At 46.7% G+C, this 20,434-nt stretch overlaps 1 protein-coding gene across 1 annotated transcript in view; it reads right to left on the reverse strand.

Moving 5' to 3' along the window:
- The window catches only part of SLC2A13 (solute carrier family 2 member 13), a 112,776-nt gene that overhangs the window by 13,781 nt on the left and 78,561 nt on the right, over window positions 1–20,434 (reverse strand). Inside the window, exons 5-6 of the mRNA XM_040978883.1 lie at window positions 14,461–14,624; window positions 8,203–8,323 (exon numbers count right to left, since the gene is read on the reverse strand). Coding sequence (XP_040834817.1) covers window positions 8,203–8,323; window positions 14,461–14,624 — 285 coding nt within the window. The remainder of the gene's footprint in view (window positions 1–8,202; window positions 8,324–14,460; window positions 14,625–20,434) is intronic.

Raw genomic sequence — 20,434 nt, forward strand, 5'->3', positions numbered from 1 at the left:
ACCCATAGCGGGGACTTGATGGAGCTCCCAGCTCCTGGCTCTGGCCTGACCCAGAACTGGCTACTTACAGACTCTGGAGGAAGGAACCTTAGGATGGGAGGTCACCCTGTCTCCACTTATCAGTTAAAAACAAACCAATGAAGTTAAAAACACTAATACGCAAATATAGCCACATTAACACCTCGGTATACATGTGCACCTTTAACAACTATATACTGAGTATTAATTCCATTTTTAATTTAAAAGAAGCGGGTATAGGGAAAAAAGGGTAGCCTTCTTCCAGCCTGTCCTGCACACACCCCGGTGTGGAGGCTAACCTAAGCCTGCAGCCTGCTTACACGGCAGTCTTCTCGCTGTTCCCAGCACCCGCTGGACATGTCTGAACACTTCCTAGACGGCAGACATGCACAGAGCACCAGAGACAGTAAAGACGAACATGCCAGGACCCTGCCACATTGGAAACAGGTGCAGAAGCAAATGACAGTAACACCCTGACAACAGGGACCAGGAAACACGGCTGCCCTCCCCACCACCCAGCTGTTTGCTTACTCTCTATACCTTCCTGCGTCAGGAGCAAGCAAAGTCAAGTGACCTGCAAAGCGGAGCGGCTCTCCTGCCGTTCACAGGAAAAGTGGCAGATGCCCCCGGGTTCTTGCAGTTTCTTCACGGCTATGCTTCCTGCCCCAGGACCCGTTCCTGGGAAAACTCCAGTGGTCACCCAGCAGGACACGACAGTGGCTCTTCCCACTGCCCGTCTCTTCGCCCATAGGATGCTGCTCACTGAGCCAGCATCAGCACCCATGGGCCATGCGCCCAGGGAACATACACAGTGTTCAACTGTGGCTGGCTTCCTACAGCCGTGGGAAACACCACCCGTCCCTAACGGGGAATCTTCCCTGTTTCCACACCAGACATCCCAAACACCCACAACCTGCTTCAAATCCAGCCCCTACTTTTCCAAACCCTCCTAGGAGACAGCTTTTCCTTGGTGCAGTTCAGAATGTTCCTGGGCCCTCTGACCTTCTCGTCCTGCTGTTTTTCCCGAGTGTGGTCACAAGAACACTAGCTTCTCCTGAAGCCAGGCTCCGTGGCCCTCATGCCAGGAGGCCAGCAAGCTTTAGAACAAACAGGCCCTGCTGGGTTCTGCTACTTCATCACGGTCGTCCCTGCATGTTCTCCCATCACACTTCTGCTCAGACAGGCGTAAGGACACAGCCTTTCCCCCGCAACCCCCAAGTCTGTGGGTCTTTTCTGCCTACATCACACACAATTCTGGATAAGCAAGGATGTCACGTTTTTTTCTCTGCTTCATGGGTTGTTTGTTACAGGCGTGTCCGCCCAGAGCCCTTGGGATGGGTGAGGCACAGCTCCTTCTCTCCTCTGCTTCACACTGCACAGACCAAGCTGCAGGCGCCAGGCACAGATTCTCAGCCTTCAACTAGGACATGAACTAGACCACTCTGGTCCCACACTTCTTCACCCTCTTGCCCAGTAAAGGTGAAGTTCAAGGTGATTCTCGGCCAAGTCCTCCAGGATACAGAACACCCTGCCCCACCAGTTATCTTCTTCTCCCCTAAACAGAAAGCATAGTTAATGTACAGATGAAGCGTGGGCTGCTGCTGGAAGGCAGCAGAGAAGCCACCACCCGTAGCACCAGTATCTGTTAGGGGCATCAGTTCTAGGGTGGGCTGCTCTGCTTCCCATCCAGCTCCCCACTACTGTACCCGAGAAAGAGGCAGCGACGACCCCAGTGCTTGGGCTGCCGCAGTCACATGGAAGACCATGCTGAATGACTTCTGGCTTTGGAGTGGCCTAGCTCTGGCTGCTACAGTCAACAGAGGGGAGAGCTCTCTGTCTCACTCCTTCTCTCTGTACAGCTTTGCCTTTCAAATAAATAAATCTTAAAAAAAAAAAAAAAAGAAATAAAACAAAGAAGCCCTTTCCCTGCCGCCAGCTCTCTAGCTTCCTGTGCTCCAGCTCAGCAGGGGTACACCCCATCCTGCCAGCCCGGGGAGCCACGGGGCCCCTCCGGGGCAGTGCTGACATCCTGAGTGAGACACGACTTCCCATGAGGCCCGCATATGGACTTGGGTTTCTTCCCTATCTCACAGAATATTACGTGCCAATTTTTTTTTTTCACAAATATAACAAAACTCCTAACTTCCACCTGACATTTAGAGAATCACTCAAAACCTTAAATATCCCAGCAATCTGCTAATTGACCTTTTAGAGAGCAAATATCACAACCATGGTTCTACCTGATGGTATTTCACAAAAGGTATGACTTCTCCTATTGGGAGAGAACTTTCTAATCCTAATTTTCTCATTAAGAGTTTCTTGAACTTGAGCTGATGGACTTCTGTAATGTTTACTAAATATAAAGGTGAATAATGTAAATGTATTGGCAGATGACACCTGCACTGTGGCGCGGCACCACAAACCACTGCTTGGGACCCCAGCGCCTCACATCAGAGGGCCAGCTCAGCTTCCAGCTGCTCTGCTGCTCACGGAGCTTGGGAAGGCAGCTAATGATGGTCCAGGTGTTTGTGTCCCTCTCATGTTGGAGACCCAGATGGAGTTCCCCAGCCCAGCCTGTGGCAGACACTGGGGGAGCAAACCAGCAAATGAAACATTTCCTTCTATTCCTGTCACTTTCCCTTTCAAATCAGTCTATCTTTGAGACATACATTGGCACGAAGTCAATGGTGCTAATAATATTCTAAGCACAGATCAAAATTGTGCCCATGGAAAGCAGATGTCAGACTGGTTTGTCCCTTTCACAGTGACTGGGCTGAGTTCTGAATTCTAGATTACATGGTAGCCACCTCTTCCTGGCACACAGTCTCCATGAACCTGCCCAGTTCAAGACTTCGCATGAAACAACAAAGCTGGAATACAGCCTGCTGCTAAGTTCATCCAGACTTTAATGGCACTGAAATACACGTCCAGTCTGCAATCTCACAAAAACTCACTTAACTGCTGATTTCAAGGCAAGAAATAGCAGGTGTGCTTGGCTTGCTGAAATCTTACAGTCATAAGGCAAGTAGTAAGAAGGTATTAATACAAGGAATTGGCAAAATGGGGATTCGTCTCTGAGATATAAGCTGCTGAACCCTTAGCTGATGGGTCAGACCCAGGAAACTCGTCCTGACACTTTTCTCAGCGACCTCAGTGCTCCCAGTGCCCATGGCCGACTGGTGTGCAGTGGGGAGTGGAGTCCTTGGCAGGTCTACCATGTCCCGGCTCACTGCAAGGCAGACCTTCCCCTTCAGGGGTCCCACACAGTTACCGGATGGAGCATGACACTCCGGGTACAGGAACCTGTTTCTGCTGGTTCTGGAAAAGGATGTGACAGGGTGGTGGGTGGAGGTGAAGCAAGCAGTCATTTTTAGAATCAAATGACAGGAAAGGAGGTTTAATTGTCAAAGGTACTTAAGAGCTGAGCTTGGGTTTAAAGCTGCTTTAGGCTAAAGATGCTATTTGCAAGCATTGAATGTACGAATCAAATGGGATACATCAGTCTTTCCCCTCAGCAAGACAGCAGCAGCAGAAGGAAAGAGCCTGCACCTGCAGAGGGCTACAGCCTGCACCACATTTGTATTTTTTGTTTTAAATGACTGATCAATTAATTTGAAAGGCTGAGTTGCACAGGGAGAGAGGGGCAAGACCCTCATCTACTAGGTTGATTCCCCAAATGGAGAGGAGGAACTCAGGAGACAACAACCCCACGTGGGTCTCCCCAAGTGAGTGCAGGGCCCCAAGTACTCTCTCTCCATCTTCTGCAGGCTTCCCAGGAGCATTAGCAGGGAACTGGACCAAAAGCAGAGCGAGCTGGTACCCATATGGGATTCCATCTGTACGGGCAGAGGCTTAAAATCGTTGTGCCACAACTCCAGCTCCAAGATTTAACTTTTGTAATCCCTGGCACTTCTTATGAGAATGAGGGAAAAAGAAGCATTCTTCTATTTAGAACAAAGGTTGGCATGCCACAGGGAAGTGACCTTGCCAAGAGGCTGCTCTCCTGGGTGCTGGTTTTATGAGCAATGCTTCATGCTCCCCTAGGTGCAGGTGACCAAGAGAGGCCAGCCACAGGGCAAGGACACAAAAAATGTAGCAGAACGGGATTCCTAGCTAGCCAAGGATGCCACTTCTTGTGTGCGGATTTTTATAAGGAGTTCATTAAAAGGAAAATGAGATAAGAAATAGGAAGGGAATAAGCTAAACCTAAAACTGGAAAGAACACAGGGACTCTAGTTTCCACAGTGTGCACAAGCATTTGCTTTCCAGATGAGAAACCAAGGGACGAAGGTGCAGGGACTCACTCCCATCTCCAGCGTGGGCCCTTGGGCTCCAAATCCCGCGCAAGAACTCACAGCGTTTATCTGAAATTCAAAGGTATTCCACTGAAAAAAAAGCGGATGAGTGTAATTAAAGAGACGACTGCTGCCACACTTGGGATGGACCCGCAGTCTCTTCTGCAGACACCACACGAGGTGCTGTTTCTACTCAGTAAAATGAACACAGAAGGGGCAACGTTTAGTGCAGCAACGTGGCGATATCACGGCACATCCTTCTAAACTCGGATCTTTCATTGGCCATACTCATAGAAATTCTATTCTAGCAACTGTAAAGTTTCCCGTTCCGTAAACTTTCAACATAAGCAGAAGTTGTGCATCATCATTATGCAATTTCAGAATATCTTTATCACTGCAAACCATCCTGTGCCTCCCTAGTCCACAACTCCCACGATCCTCTGGCAACTGTCCCCGCCGTCTGCGCTCCGGCTCCTGCTATTCTGGACATCTACACGGAGCGACACCACATGTGCTCTTTCATTCTCAGAGTTCCTCAGCCTGCTCTTCCCTGCACGCATGCTGACTCCTCTGTGAGCTCATCAGGCCTTGTGCGCAGCTGTATAATACTCCACTGTCACATCCTGCATTCTGTCCACCCACTCATCGGCTGATGGGATGTTTGGATTATTTCCACTGTTTTGGCTATTATGTCTAATACTGCTAGGAACAAATGTTCAAGACTTTACGGACAGGATTTTGTGCGAATATACGCTTCGGATTCTCTTGGGCCAGTGCCTGGAGTAGGAGTGCTGGGCCATATGGTAACTCTGTGTTTAACATTTTGAAAAATCACCAAATCTTGATTCATTCACACTTTTTGATACTTGATCTTAAAAACCAACGGTATGGTACAAAATAGTCATTTTCCCCCTAAATTAGTAGTAGCGGATTGTTGCTAACCACATGGCTGGAATTTTGCCTTCCCTAAAATCTGCTCTGGGAACACACCTCCTTAGAGCAGCTGATTTGGGGATGATGTTAGCTTCTAAGGTGGATTCATGCACATTCGTGGCTTTTAACATTAAAAAACAAAAATGCAAATAGCACACCTGGTAAGTAGTTAGAAATGATTTCTAGGTTATAAATTTAGAAATGGTAGCCACTGTTTTTCAGAACTAATTAGCTGTAATCCTTGGAATATCACAAATTAAAATCTGACTATATATTATCTACATTTTCCATAAATGGACAATCACTTTGTCCTTAATTATCTTTACAGCAACAGAAAAGAGGTGGCGTTCAAAGTACTATTCTTTCCAACCTATCTGAGTAAATACTTCCTCACTGATCAAATGTCCACAGAGTAACGGGTATTTTGAGATCTATGGCCGCTGACAGCAGTGAAGCACTGCCTCTTTCCCGAGTGGCTTGTGGCAGCAGGTGCACGGTGCGTGCGGAAATGCTCAACTCCAGAGCGCAGAGGGAGGTGGTTACGAGCTGGGTTTTGGAGAGAGATAGGACCATCCTTTTCAGCTCTACTGTCCACCCAATCATGTGATCTAAATTCGACTTTCCTAAGCCTCAGCATCACTAGAAAAATGCTGGAAATAATAGCATGCATGTCAGTCTTGCTGAAAGATGAAGGATCTGCAAGGGCTCCCAATAAAGTGCCTCGCGCAGGGCTGATGAGGTCATAAAGGGAGCTGCTCTGAGTGTGGCTTTGCAACAGGTGAAGAAACCTAACAATGGCAGCTGACTCACTGGTTTCAGAGGCCAGGGAAAAGAAAGTAACAGGAGTCTTTTTCCACTGCAAAGCTGGAGATACAGCACATAAGGTAGACACATTTCCTGTCTCCTGCAAAGTTGGTTTAGACTCCCAAAGACTATAAAGGGAGCTGAACTGTGAAAGCACGTGGACTTCCACTGGGGTCCACAGATTTCCAGCAGCAACACCGATAAAGGTCCCACAAAACAAACAACTTCCCCAGCCCTAGTCTTAGCACGTGTTTCTAGTGGCTGGAATGTACAATGTGCTTCCTCCTTCTGTGCAAGGTGGCACATTGTGGCCTGTTCTCTCCCTCCTAACCAAGCAATAAAAGAAGCTACTGCCCAGTCTCCATGACAACTAGACATGGCCATGAGACTATGTCTGGCAGGGCCAAGTATTGGGTGGATTTCAGGTAGACACCATGGGGAACTGGTTCTAGTTGTAAGGCGCTGCTAAGAATTCCCTGGCCCACCTGCCGATCATGAGGAATGCTGGGACAACACAGCGGAAAGGACCGGAGCCTGGAAGCCTGATGACAGTAGCATCTGAGTCCCAACTCCCCCCACTGAATTTATTTGACCTGAGAGAGAAGCTTTATTCCAGCTTAAGCCATCGCTGTCGTGAATCCTTTTGCTAACCAAAGGCTACCCCAAGTGCCGACAGATATTTTATTCCAATGGGCCCAATTCTAAACATAATCTGAAAAGCCAGCTTCTATACCAGCTTCAATGTCTCTCTGAGCCTGACTTGTGAATGGGTGTAAAGTGAATGACATTGCATCTAGCCCAGTCCACGGCCCACAGTTACCACGTGTATGCTGAATGCAAAGCTCAAGATGACAAAGCCTGTGGGTAAAAAGATGCATCCCACACTGGAGGGCCTACGTTTGCTTCCTGGTCCAAGATCCTAATCCCAGCATCCTGTTGTTACAGACTCTGGGAAGCAGGGGTGATGGCTCAAGTTGCTGGGTCGCTGCCACCCAAGTGGGAGACGTGGTGGGAGTTCTGTATCCTGCCCTCAGATCCAGTCATTGATGGCATCTGGGAGTGAACCAGCATGCAGGGTCTCCCCTGCCTCTGACAAAGAAAAATGCATGCATGTCACCTGGCAGGGGTCTCTAAAGACAGAGAACTGCAAGCTGAAACAGCTGACCCTGTGCAGGCACCGCCAGTGGTGAAGGAACCCTTCAGCAAGCAGGACCTTCAAATTCCTTGCATTCCCAAAGAGGTGACCTCAAACTCCCCAAGAGGTCAGGTGTCTCACCTCATTCATGCCTACCAAAGGGCAATCAAGCCCACAGGGCCTGGACTTCCTCTGCATGAGAGCTCAGCCCTGGAATGATGAGGACACCAGTGACTTGCCAAGGTCACTTGGGGAGTGTTTTGGAGTTGCCCCGGCACCAGGTCTTCAGTCTTTCCCTCACGGAACTTCTGGGCAGTCTCTCCGGCCTCAAATCCTCTCTCCCCAATTTCTCTCACACAGGATAAGCTCCGAGTCTGAAGCAGAACCAGACAGATCCACGTTTACCCGAGTATCTTTACGAGTGAATTTCTGAGCCTTTGCTGACACTTGTTCGATCTGTTGCTTTTTATCTTTTAATACTTAGATCTTCAAAGACCATGCGGATCCTAGGCAGCTCCCTAAGGTATATGGCCATGACCCTCACTCCCCCCTCCAAGTTAGATTTCACAGCTTTGATGGAGAATGGGGTGTTCCCTGTGTGTGTATGTGGTGGGGACCCTGCTTAGGGGGAGGAAGTCAGTAAAGCCATTATAGACAACAGTACAGAGTTTCCTTAAAAAACGACAAGTCAAAATACAGTATGACCCAGCCATCTTACTATCGGGTATATGTGCAATGGAAATGAAATCAGTGTATTAACCTCATACCTCACTCTCATGTTTACTAATGCATTATCCACAGTAATCAAGACATGGAGTCAACCAAGGCATCAACCACTGACAGCTGACTGAATACAGAAAACACTGTGCCCACTCACAGGCACAATGGGACATTTTTTAGCCATAAATAAAAGATCCTATCATACACGGTAGCATCTCTGCCCAAATTTCAGAAGAGTTCCAGGCAAAACCCCAAAGTGCCAGGGAGTTTGGGAAAGGCAACAGAAGGGCATCTCACCTGTATCTTGTGCAAGTCGTGTTCTGGCCAGACGGAACCACCGGTTTGAAAGTGATGCGCGGGGAGACCTGAGCTGACAGCAGAAACCCCAAGGCAAGAATAACAAGTGCTATGGTGGTGCCTACAAAGGAAAGAAAGCAGGAAGTTCCCGTCAGAGGACAGCCAACAACTTTCTTCCAAAGCAGACTGCACCTGGAGAGACACACTTGGGGACATCACAGCCTGAAGCAGCTGCACTGGATTATAACTGTCCTAATACGTAATCAAACGTTCAGGAAAACCTGTAGTCGTTGTGACGCATGAAGGAAGAAAGTGAAGTGCAAGGCAAATATAGCTGCTGGTCAAACAGTAAAAAAATAACGATTTTCTGATTAAAAAGAAAACACTTGGGATTGCTGACATACTCAAAACCAGTTAATGTAGCCACCATTCTTGAGTGTCTAATGCATCAAGACATTTGAGATGGCATAATTACACCAAGGGCTCTTTCTGATGCCAAGAAAATAGTTCTAATGACATTCTCCCATGTGAGGCCTCAGGAAGCAAGAAGCCAAAGGAGATCAAAAACGCGGTTATTCAAGATGGAGCAGGGCTTCGGGACGCCTTCAGAGATGATACAACATGCGTATCCCCCTACCCCCGGTGGATATTTCGGAATGAACTACAGGTCTCTGAGTTTAAGAAGCAAGAATGAGAAATGTGTGAACAGTTGATCAAGTCCATTTCTGAGTCCCCAACAAATCATATTATGGTCAGGCAGAGAGTTTTCAGCCTTCTGACCAAGGTTCCAGCGACACACGGCACGGATACACCAAAAAAAAAAAAAAAAAAGAGAGAGAGAGAATCTGACTCTATTACTTTGTATGATTTCTTTGAATGGAACAACATGCTTAAATCAGCGAATTTAGGCAGGCACTGAGAGGAAGGAGATGCATCACTCTGGGCACCAGACACCCCCAAAATCTGAAGATGAAGGTTAAATCTCCTAGTGCTGCTATTTCTTTGGGATTTGGGGTTAGACCTTTGCCAAGTTCAATTTATCTTCTGTAAAACTGCACACAGTGAAACATCTTGGAGCATCACAGCGAATTCAAAACACAGCGTTATGTGCAAGAGCTTCGTCCAGCTATGAAATCTTAGCAAGTGCTAGCTGTTACACGAGCCTTAGCAGCAGAACATCAAAACAGAGAAACCGTGAGGAGAAGGGAGGTCTGAATGAAGACCAGAACTGACGTAGCCAAAATGAGCCAATAACGCAAACAGCTCATTTGCTCCGTGTGGGCTTAAAATCCAAGCAGAGTTGGGGCATTACTTTTCTCAAGATATTAATCTCCCGATTTCAGAAACAGAACCTGCAGAATATGGACAGAATAACCAGAATGGATAAACAGATTTCTTAAATAAAGTTAAAGCTGAATTCATTTGCATTTTATATCCAAATTTGATGGAAGGATATTAAAGTTTCATTTACTCAACTATTTTTGTTTGAAAGGCAGAGAAACAGAGAGTGTAAGAGAGATCTTCCATATTCTGGTTTACTCCCCCAAATGCTCCAAATACCCTGCACTGGGCCAGGTTGAATTCAGCAGCCAGGAACTCAATTCTGGACTCCATCTCAGCGAGAGGGACTAAGTGCTGCAGCCGTTGTGTATGGCTGCTTGGGGTGTGTGTTAGCAAGAAGCTGCAATTCCAAGTGCAGCCTGGACTTGAACCCAGGCAAGCTGACCAGGAATGCAGGTAGAGCTGCATCTTAGCTGCTGCACCCGATGCCCGCCCCACACAGAACTATCTACAAGATGGTACTCCACTTGGACTTCCACGCTGCATAAAGCAATGCTTCTCCACCCGAACTCCTTCCTGGAAACTCAACCTTAGGGTGTGCCAATGTGTGCAGCCCACGCTCCAGGAGAGGGCCTGAGGCACCCATGGGTGAACAGGGTGTGCAGACTGGGCTGAAGCCTCCAGAACAAGACACCTGAGGTGGAGGGATGGTGTCACCAAGTGCTCTACTGTGGGAAAACTTGCGATATGATCACCTGGTCTTCTCATCCACTCATACGCCCTTGAAATATCAACCTGCCTGACTCGCTCTTTTCCTCCTATTTATCAAGTTACATGTTCAAAACTGGTATTAGCCGGAGTTTAGTTCCGGCACCAGAAGAAGAGATTTTCTCCAGTGCAGTTTGGGTACATTCTTTGTATCACGAGACAAGAATCCCTCTTGAGCAAGTGTACTGTTAAGCCTTTAGAGTTCTGATACAATTGCCCTAGAGAAGGTATTCTTCACTGAAGTGAAGAATGCTGGGAAAATAACATTCCGAAAGGAATCTGATGTGGTAACTACCAGGTGTCGGGTTGACAGTAAGTATTCAGAACAACAGTATCTCCCCCTAGGACTGCCATAACAGTGGGACCCTTGCTGTGTGGACATAAATATCCCCTGGAACCTGCTTAAAATACCCATGCCCCAGACACATTTTGAGAAATTCTAATTTAGGAGATCAAAAGTGAGACCCCAAAACCTGCCAATTAAAATATGAACCATTACTGCATGTAAGGCAGTCTGTGAATAACAATTCTAGAACTATTCTTCTCCAAAAGGCATGGTGGCCAAAAAAACCCAATGTTGCTGGCTTTCTAATTTATTACCAGTAAATTCACTTTGCTATAAAAACCTCTCACTATTAGAAGAAATGAAAAGGTAGTCAGGACCTTAGTTGTGCTTGTGAAAGAAAGACCAGTTCTCTGAACATGTTTTCAAAATGTCAGGGACCAGAACACCACAAAATGACCTACATTTAAAATTAATCATGGACTCAGTTTCTATTTCTTTGCATAAAGATTTGCTTTATTCAAGCTAAAATACACTTTATTTGTGCTTTTTAAAGAATGAATGCCTATTCAAAATTATTTTGACAAAGTTTTGCATTATTTTTAAATCAATATAAGAAATCGTAATATGAATACAAAATAGGGAGCAGTGTGAAATCTGTAATTTACAAACTGTAGGCTAGAGTCCATTTCAGAAATTTAAAATATAGTCTTATTACTTACTATTGCTAGAAGACCAAATACACACATGCCTACATACAACTGAACAAAGCCAAGCCACACCGAAATGGAAAGGCAATGGTCAGCAGTGTAGCTGTGTGGCAGACACCCACTGGCAGGTGCACTGGCTGATGTCCTTGTGCCACAGGAGTGTCCTTTCTCATGGGTCATTACCTTGTGCTGGGACCAAAATCTCAGCTCAAAATCTGTGCCAACAGCACTAGGTACACCTACCTGGACAGGTAACAGTGGTGACCTTGGTATTAAAGCAGGTCTTCCACGTTCTAACTCACTCTGATGAGCCATGGTGGCTCTAGGACACCTGATGCTTCTGTAAGGACATGTGGACTGTAGGGACTGGCTGTAAGGACATCACATGCTTCTAAGAGGGAAGGTGTGTGCATGCAGAAGGAGCCCACGGTGGATTTCATCAGTGGACAGAGTGGAGGGCATCATTTGGGCCAGGAAGTGAAGCAGGTGGGAGGAGAAGGGCCCCACAGGATGCTCATGTTACAGAACCAGGCCCTCTTCTCCGCAGGCAGGGATCCTAGCACATCCGCTTGATGGTCAGGGTGGCCCCTGTCCTGCACAGGGCAGACACCCTACTCTGGGAGGTGCAAGACCCACGAGGGTCCTGAATGATGTCGAGGGGCTGATTGGATGGTAGTGACGTCCGAGAAAACCTCAAACATTTTATAGAAGCAATATAATGTCTTACTGTAATGCAACAAATAAGTTAAAGCTGTTAGGAGGAAAAACAGTTAGGTAGCAGCTTCTCCAGCTCTCAAAAAAAATAAATCCAAATTTAGGAAGCACTTTGAGACTATTTAAACATGCAAGAGCACTTGAGGTAGCAGCTACCTACTGGGTATTCATTTACCAAATGTCTATGGGAACTCTCTCTTCTCAGGAGTTGTCCTAAAATGCCAGGGGGTAGCAAATCCAACTCCAGCACTCAGGATGAATCTCTGCCAGATGATAACCCAGCCTGCTGCGCACTATGCAGACAGACTGACTCAGGGTCACACTGCTCCAACTAAGACGGCCACAACCCACACTGGAGAACCTGCTCACAACACCTGTCTCCAGCTTCCTGCTCACGCAGACCCTGGGAGGCAATGATGATGGCTCACAGGTGAGGATCCCGCACTCACCTCTAAGACCTGGATTAAGTGCTAACACCTGGCTGCCTAACCCAGTCCCAGCCATGGCGGGCACGTGGAGAGCGAACCAGTGCAGGGGACTTCACTTCTTGCCTGGTCCACATCCATGCTGGGGTCAACATCTCTCCCTGCCTCTCAGAATAATAATTTTTAAAAGTACCGCTGTTTTGTGTTTTTACTACCAGCCAGAATAACCTATCATTTAGGCTTCCCTTATGCTGTTTTCCAGCCTACTTAAACTCCAGCTCTCTCTTCTGCAGTAGGCTCATATATGCAAGGTTTTAAAAACCTCTGCTGACACTCACCTTTATGTAATTTCTTAATAGCATCATTTCCCATATTCCTGGGCTGCTCCACTCATATCCCTTATCAAAACAACTGCACAGCTTCCCTCTGGAGTTCACGACACAGTCCAGCTCCTATTATGTCTGGTGGCTTCCACTGCTTAGGTAAGAACAGGAGATAGCAGCTTTCTGCTCTGCCTTCTGCAGGGACGGTGTCACTGCCTCTGCAAAGCAGCACGTATCTGACCGCCGTCTGGGGGCAAAACTCAATGCCATGGTTGCTGCTTGGGAGGCCCACGTGCGATAAAGAGGCTCCTGGATGCTGGGCTCAGCTTTCCTACCGATTCTAACTTCCTGTCAATGCATACCCAGGAAGTCAGGAGCTAACGTACATGGGCCCCTGCCACTCACCTTGGAGACCCAGAGTGAATTCTGGGCTCTTGGCTTTGACCTGGCCCAGTGGGAATTTGGGAAGTTTAACAGCATATGTAAGATACCTCTCTGTCTTTGCCTTTCTGTCTCTCCACCTTCCAAATAAAATAAAAATGATCATGAACAAATAAAAATTTTAAAAAGCTAGAATGGGTGACTAAACAAAGTCTTATTAGATCAATGTTTGGTCCTAATTTGGTCAAAATCGAATGTATTTAATGCTGCCCTAGAAAATTTACATTTTAATGGAAAATATATTCTTATTCCAAATAATCTCATAAAGGAGCTATTAGAGGACAGTTAATTGGCAAGCAGGGATAAGCCTGCATAGCTGAAAAACACTGGGCAATTACATGATGTGCCATGTGGAAATAATATCAACAAGGGTTCTTATTGTGTCTGTGAAACAGCCCTCGTCTCAAAGAGTATGGACAGAATTTAAACACAAAAGGCACTTGAGGCTAAGAACAGGTTTTCTGTCTTTTTTAGCTATCTATCACAGAAAACACATCTGATCAATTGGAATCTACCCTAGAATTAAAACCAGTTTGAAACAAAAAGAGTCTGTCCTTATTTTGTGAAGAAATTACATGGTTCTAACATTCCTCTGTTGAAAGGGCTTTAAAAAAAAATGATGCAAATCTATTTGCTAACTTTTCTAAACTTGAAAAAGTACCGCAGGGGTGGATAGTGACAATAGCTGCAGGTGTAACAGGTGGCAGGCCTGCACCCACTCTTAGGCTACCTACAGTAGTAGAGCAGGTGACAGGCCTGCACCACCCTTCAGCTCACCTGCTCCAGCCGCCTGCTGACACAGATGTAAGGAGGTACTGGTGACTGCTCAAGTAAACAGGTGTCTGCCACTGCCGTGGGGTCTGGACTGCCTCTAGCCCCTGGCGTCACCATGGCCTTTGTAGCCACTAGGGGACTGAATTGATTCTCCCCACTTCTTCCCTCGCTCTCCAATTAACTGAAAAAGGAAGTTTATCAATACTAAACACAGAACCAAAATGTTGACCTTTTCACTCTTTACTTTCAGCGGAATGCAAAGTAGCAAGCAGCAGATTTGATCCTCAGGAGATCCAACTCCACCTTCTGGTTAACATTTCTAGTAACATCCTTTCTAGTTACATTCTAGTTTCTGGTCACATATTCTAACTTGTGTTACGAAACATTATCATTACTATTAGAATTATTTTGTATCACAGGAATCTAATTGTTTACTGTTTGCCCAGCAAGCTGGCATCAGAGCGGTGTCTGTTGTTCGGGAGGTTTATTCGCTTCCTCAGGACAAAGTCTGTACATGAATCTTTCACCGAATCACCTACCTGCTAAACTACCAAAGGTAAGTTTTCTGCGACCCACTTTCTCAACAAGCCAGACTCCCACGAGGGTGAAAATGAAGTTGGTAAAGGCTGTCACCGAGGCCAGCCATATGGCGAGCCGGTCATCTTCCACACCAGACATCTGCAGGATGGTGGCGCTGTAGTACCTGCAAGGCAGAGAAAGAAAACAAGTGCAGCTGATGGCTGTTTCAGCTCAGAGTGACAGGGCCACCTTAAAAGCCAAAGCCAAAGCCCGACCCAGTGGCCTCATCACCTCACACAGGAGCTGCTCCAGAGACCAGCAGGTGCAGACTGTGTTCAGAGAAACCACATTCCACAGCCAGGGTCACTGGCAGCCGCTGCTCCGACACAAACTCTCATCGGTCATGCGATGAGCCGGAAGCTGTGACACAACGTGAATTAATGTCCTTGGAAAAACAAGGGGACTCGCTGAGAGAGTAAGTGCTACGTAGGGGAAGGGATCCAGAGAAAGCACGGATGGTTCTCATCAGGCTGCAGCTAGCCCGGCAGGTGTCCGTGGGAGCAGTGCTGTGATCCTGGGAAAGGCTGCTCCTTAGAGACTCGGGCTCCAGCACCATTCTGATGAACACACGCTACAGAGCCTTCCGTGCTCACTGCATTCGCCGGCAACCAGTTCTGACACACTCAGGACTGGCTTACCAACACGTCTGGAAGGCCTGGAAGGCACAGCCAGCGACAGGCTCCTCACAGCATGTTTCCTCTTGGAAATGATGTAAGCAGTATCAGTTGGTCAGTGCAGAGTGGGCATACTGGGAACAACTGCTGTCAGAGGATCCCCAAAGACTAGGAACAGAACTGGAGCCAGCTCTAACCAAGTGGGGATCCTGGCTTACAAGTACCCATTGCAGATGAGAAATGGATTAAGTTGTCGCAGCACTGGGTGTGACCACGCTGTAAGGACACGCTGTAAGCCCTGCCGTAAGGACAAAGAGATCATAGATGGCGTGATAAGGACTCGCAGCCATGCGGCACCTTGACTGGACCCACACGTGCTCTACACAACTGAAGCATCAGCAGGTGCTCCATAAACACAATCACTACACATCAGGGAAGGGAAGGGAAATGCTGACCGACTTGTGGCAACTGCACGTTCTATACACTCATCAAGTGACCATGATGTACTCCTGGGGAATACGGACAATTAAAATAGTAATTTAACATATCAAATCCTGAATCACATTCCATCACAACAGCCATAGCTTGGCCTAGTCCCCCAAGTCACTGCAAGCCAATCAGAGAGCTTTATTCAAATCCAGCAGTGGGCACCCAGATAACACACGGAATCAGCTGGATCATTCCAGAGAAATCAATAGTTGTCAGATATTTACCAACACTTTCATCACATTTCAAAAATAAAATGTCTTCAATAAGTTCAAGTTTCACTGATTCATTAGTGGGTTCTAACCGCCAGTTTTTAAATTAGTAATAAAGGGTCCAATAATGGGCCCCACACAAAATGTTAATACCAATGCTGATTCATTCACCTTGATAAGAAAGCATTTCCTTGTTTATATTAGAAACAAAATTTATAAATAATTATGTGGCATGAAGGATGTGTCTTACTGATCATACCAAAAATGACAGCAGCCATTTTAACACTCTGAATTCTCACAGCTGTTAAAAAAAAAAAAGAACTTTTCAGTGGTATTTCTCCTGTTACCACACAAAATTTAAAGTCATTTGCAGTCATACAAGCTAATTACAAAATTATAACATTACAAAAAAAAAAAAACCCAAACACAACTCCTTCTACTGTACAGTGCTTTAGTTTCCAAGTTCTGCTGCAGATATTTTCATGAAAATGTTATGTGCAGGTGTAATCTGTGCTAACTGACACGAGTCCTAAGTCTGGCTGAAAACAGGAATGCCAGAGACAATCGAGCAGTTAAAGCTAAAAGCACCGATTCTCTGTACACAACGAAACTACAGATGCTTCTCAATGCCTTATGGATACAAACACTGTTTAAAACAATTTTTCCAATAGGAGCCTTGGTAAAAATTGAAAACATAATGATTATTTTGTTGCTTGATTTTTTTTTAATTTAAGGGACAGAAGAGAGATGTCTAGGGCTTCACTCCACAAGTACCCACAGCAGTCAGGGCTGAGCCAGATGGCAGCGGGAAACCAGGAACTAAATTTGTCTTTCAATACTTAAGTCATGACCTGCTACCCACTAGGGCACTCGGGTAGGAAAACTGAAATCAGGAGGTGGAGCTGGTAGAGGTGTGGGCATCTGAAATTCTATTAACCACTGCCAAGACTTTATTTGAAAGGCAGAGTTCCTGAGAGACATGGGGGAAGCACACACAGAGACAGATGTTCCAGTGGTTGGTTCACTGCCCTAAAAAATGTAATGACCAGAGCTGAGCACACCAAAGCATCTGCTCCCCCTGGTAGGTGGCAGGGAGCTGGAGTCAAAGTATAACAACCAACACAAACTGAGGACGAATTTTAACTGCCCATAGAGTAATAAGCATGAGCCCTTCCAAAGCCTTGGGAAATACGTCCATTACGCTCCAACATGAACTCAGCATTTCCTATGGAATTTTGCAAAGGCTACCTGCTTTTTCACTACCGGCGGTGTTAACAGTGTGGACAGCACACAGTAAGCACTTAAACGCCACTGAATTTGCTGACTTTATCACAAACCTTCAAAATTAAATGCAGGATGCGTTTGACTTAAAAATACGATAAGATGCTAAAACAAAAATTAAAGACTGAACACAATATGAGCAGTGGAACATGAAGATAATTACATAAAAACATTAGCAGTACAGCTGCTACCCTTTTATTTGAACATATCACTCACATACTCTTTTTTAAAAAAGATTTATTTTTATTCATGTGAAAGGCAGAGATACAGAGTCAGAGCTCTCCCACCTGCTGGCTCACTTCCCAAATGGCCTAAGTGATCAGTTTGGGTGAGACACATATTTCATGTGTCACGTGCTACAACGAAGTGAACAGCACACAGCTTTACATTCAAACTCAAACATGCCCAGGAAAGGGACGTCCCTTCTCTTACCGGGCTGAGGTCTGGCTGCATTGGCCTCCTACCTCCTCAGTAGCATGTAAGAGACTGCCCACACTCAACAGACACTTCCTCTTAAGGAGCTCCTTTCCCTTCCTCAAGCAGATAGAAAGTCAATTTAGTGCACTTAGGGGATGAGTCATCAGGAAGGCGACAGGAACGTAGCCTTGATTTGAGCCCAACTTGGATGGGAAAGGCAAAAGTCTACACTGGCCTGCTGGCAGAGACACAGATACTTTCAAGAAGTTTTAAAGTATTCCAAGGCTGGATATGACAGCTGCACTGTTTAACTGGGATATACATCAGGGCTTCAGCAGGGGGCACTAACCTTCGTGGTGTGGGGGCCCTTAATCAAAATGCTGTCCTGAGCAATGAGGGATGGAAGCCCAGACCTTTCCCTCAAGGCATCCAGACACCGGGGACCCCGCTATAAAACACACCTGCTGGACGGCGAGTCTTCGGCAGTGATTCTCGCTCCAGGATTGCTTCAACCCACACGGGCAGCGTGGCTACCCCAGTCCTGCGTTTCTGTTTTTCTTTTTGTGGATTGGAGTGGGGGAAGCTCATGCTGATTCTGGCTGCAGAGCCCAATTCTGGCTTTTCTGTGTTGGAGGGAAGAGGTGGGCGTGCAGCATACCCGGATGTCTTACGCTAACAAGGCAGGGCATACCCAGTCAAGCAGCCAGGAACCCAGAGAGGCAGGTGTCGGCTGTGCTGTGCCTATGGACCAAACTCTCCCAGACTGTTCAGCTCCCAGTCCACTGAGTTCCCATTATACGAGGATTCCCATCACTTACAGCTAACAGGATGAGGTGGGGAGAGGCAGGGGTGACTGGGTGATTCCTGTATTTTCAGGGTGAAGGGAAGGCCCATGCATTCAGGCTGCTCTCCCAGAGCCTCACGCTTTGACTCAAGAATGACAGATGGGATGCTGTCTCCACATACGTCAGCCAGACACCCAGATTCTGCCTTGGCCAGGGGTGCCCAGACAACGTTGGTCTCCCAGATTACACGCGGTTCAGAAGATTGTAAATACATGATGATGATTGCTTACCAGAGCAAAAGGATTCCAAGCAATGGCTTGGCTGCTGTGCTGTGGCAAAGTCTGTTTTGTAGCATCCTTTGGGACAGAAACTACAGACATGCTTGGTCCTGCTCATCAACACAAAAATCACTTCTTTCAGTTTTCTCCTCCTAGATTGTTATTTTTCAGAAGTGCACTGTGACTTGTCATACACCATGCTGAAGAGCAGCGGCCAGGCTACCTACCTAGGAAATTCAGGGCCTCCAGCAGGCCCACTTGGCTGTGTGGCCGGCCACTGAAGCCCCAGCTGTCACCAGTGCCAAGCAGCCCATCCAAGCTGGGCCGTGGGCCGGGGCTGGCACCTACGCTGTACAAACCTAGCTGCGGGGATGACCTGGAAAGAAAACTTCACCCCAGGGAGTGGGTGGTACCGTGGCTTTAATTAAGTTTCTGCATGACTTGTTTCCTTCTGTGACACGGCTCTTCCTCAATGCCATGCGCGATTTCTAAGTGAACATGCATTTTGTATCCTGCTATGGTAAAAGCACATGTGTGAACCTTTCCCAGTTCACGTCTCACGGTGCTGTCTGTGAATGCAGGACGCTTCTCTGTCACCCATCTGAAGTGCACGCACATTAACGTTGTAAATGAGGCCACACCACCACAGGGTGTGGGGACTGCGGGAAGCAAACACCCATCTCTTTCTCTCTCCAAGAAGCATCTCCCACAAATTGGGATGCTGATATGGTTCCAGACTTTGATTAAAATGCACAGAGCGCCAACCTCCACATTCCTGTGGGTAACTCACGGATAAGGCAGCCTGGGGAATTTTTAATCAACATTTCTTTGCCTGTGATTAAGAATAATTTCTGTTGGGCTCGATTAGACCTGGCATAAACGCTATACTTCTGATTTTACTTCTCAAGTGAAATCAGAGAGCTGATAGAGAAGAATCTTACAATACGTAAAGGATCCTGCATTTTAAAAACAATACTTTATCCCTCTAGACAAGACAGGCTCGCGACAAAGTTCAGCTGCATTCAGGACGCTCCGATGTACACAGACCAAGAACTGCTGCTCATTCCCACAGCACACGGGTCTCACTAACAGCTTTCAGGCAGCTTAGTGGTCACATCCCCAACCCCTGGAGTCATTAACTCCAACTCTCATTTCCTATCTCCAAGAAAGAAATGGAGGCTACTGGAAAATTCTTACTCGGGTCCCTATCAAACCATGACACGGGCAAGTGGGCAGGATGTGAGTGTCCGTTCATGCTACGGACAAGGACCACATACACGGGCCCGCCTACACACGGCAGACAGGTGCAGCTCCAGGGAGCTTGCGCCAACGTCTGCTCAAACCTCAGAGGACCGGCTTTATTTCATCAGTTCCTCGCAGGACTCAGCCTATTTTCTCACATCGCTGGGTCTCGTCTATTCCTTGTTGCCGGGCAACCACGAGGCGAAGGGGGATGCAGGCAGAAAAATCTTAGTTGCATTACTCAGGCCAAGTACACATTAAATCAATTACGGAAATTCTTATTAAAGTGAGAGCTGTGAAATGTGTGTAAGGGGGGGTGTAGGCTTTTTGTGATTATTTTAAATTAAAGATTGGTAAAGAGCACATAATTACAGTAATGGATTTTCTCACCAATTGCAGTGAAGAACAAAAACGGGCAAAGCACTTCAGAAGGAAGGCAAAGCGCGCAAGACAAAATCTGTTCTGTAGCATCCTTTGGGAAATAAGCTACAGACATGCTTGGTACTGCTCATCAACACGAAAGTCACTTGTTTCAATTTTTCCCTCCCAGAATTCATCCCTGGTATGTAGGATGTTACTTCTCAGAAGAAACTAAGTGAATTAACTTATAAATCAATGT

Source organism: Ochotona curzoniae, unplaced genomic scaffold, assembly GCF_017591425.1.
Source record: "Ochotona curzoniae isolate NIBS_2020 unplaced genomic scaffold, NIBS_Ocur_1.0 contig_2927, whole genome shotgun sequence".
Classification (NCBI taxonomy): Eukaryota; Metazoa; Chordata; class Mammalia; order Lagomorpha; family Ochotonidae; genus Ochotona; species Ochotona curzoniae.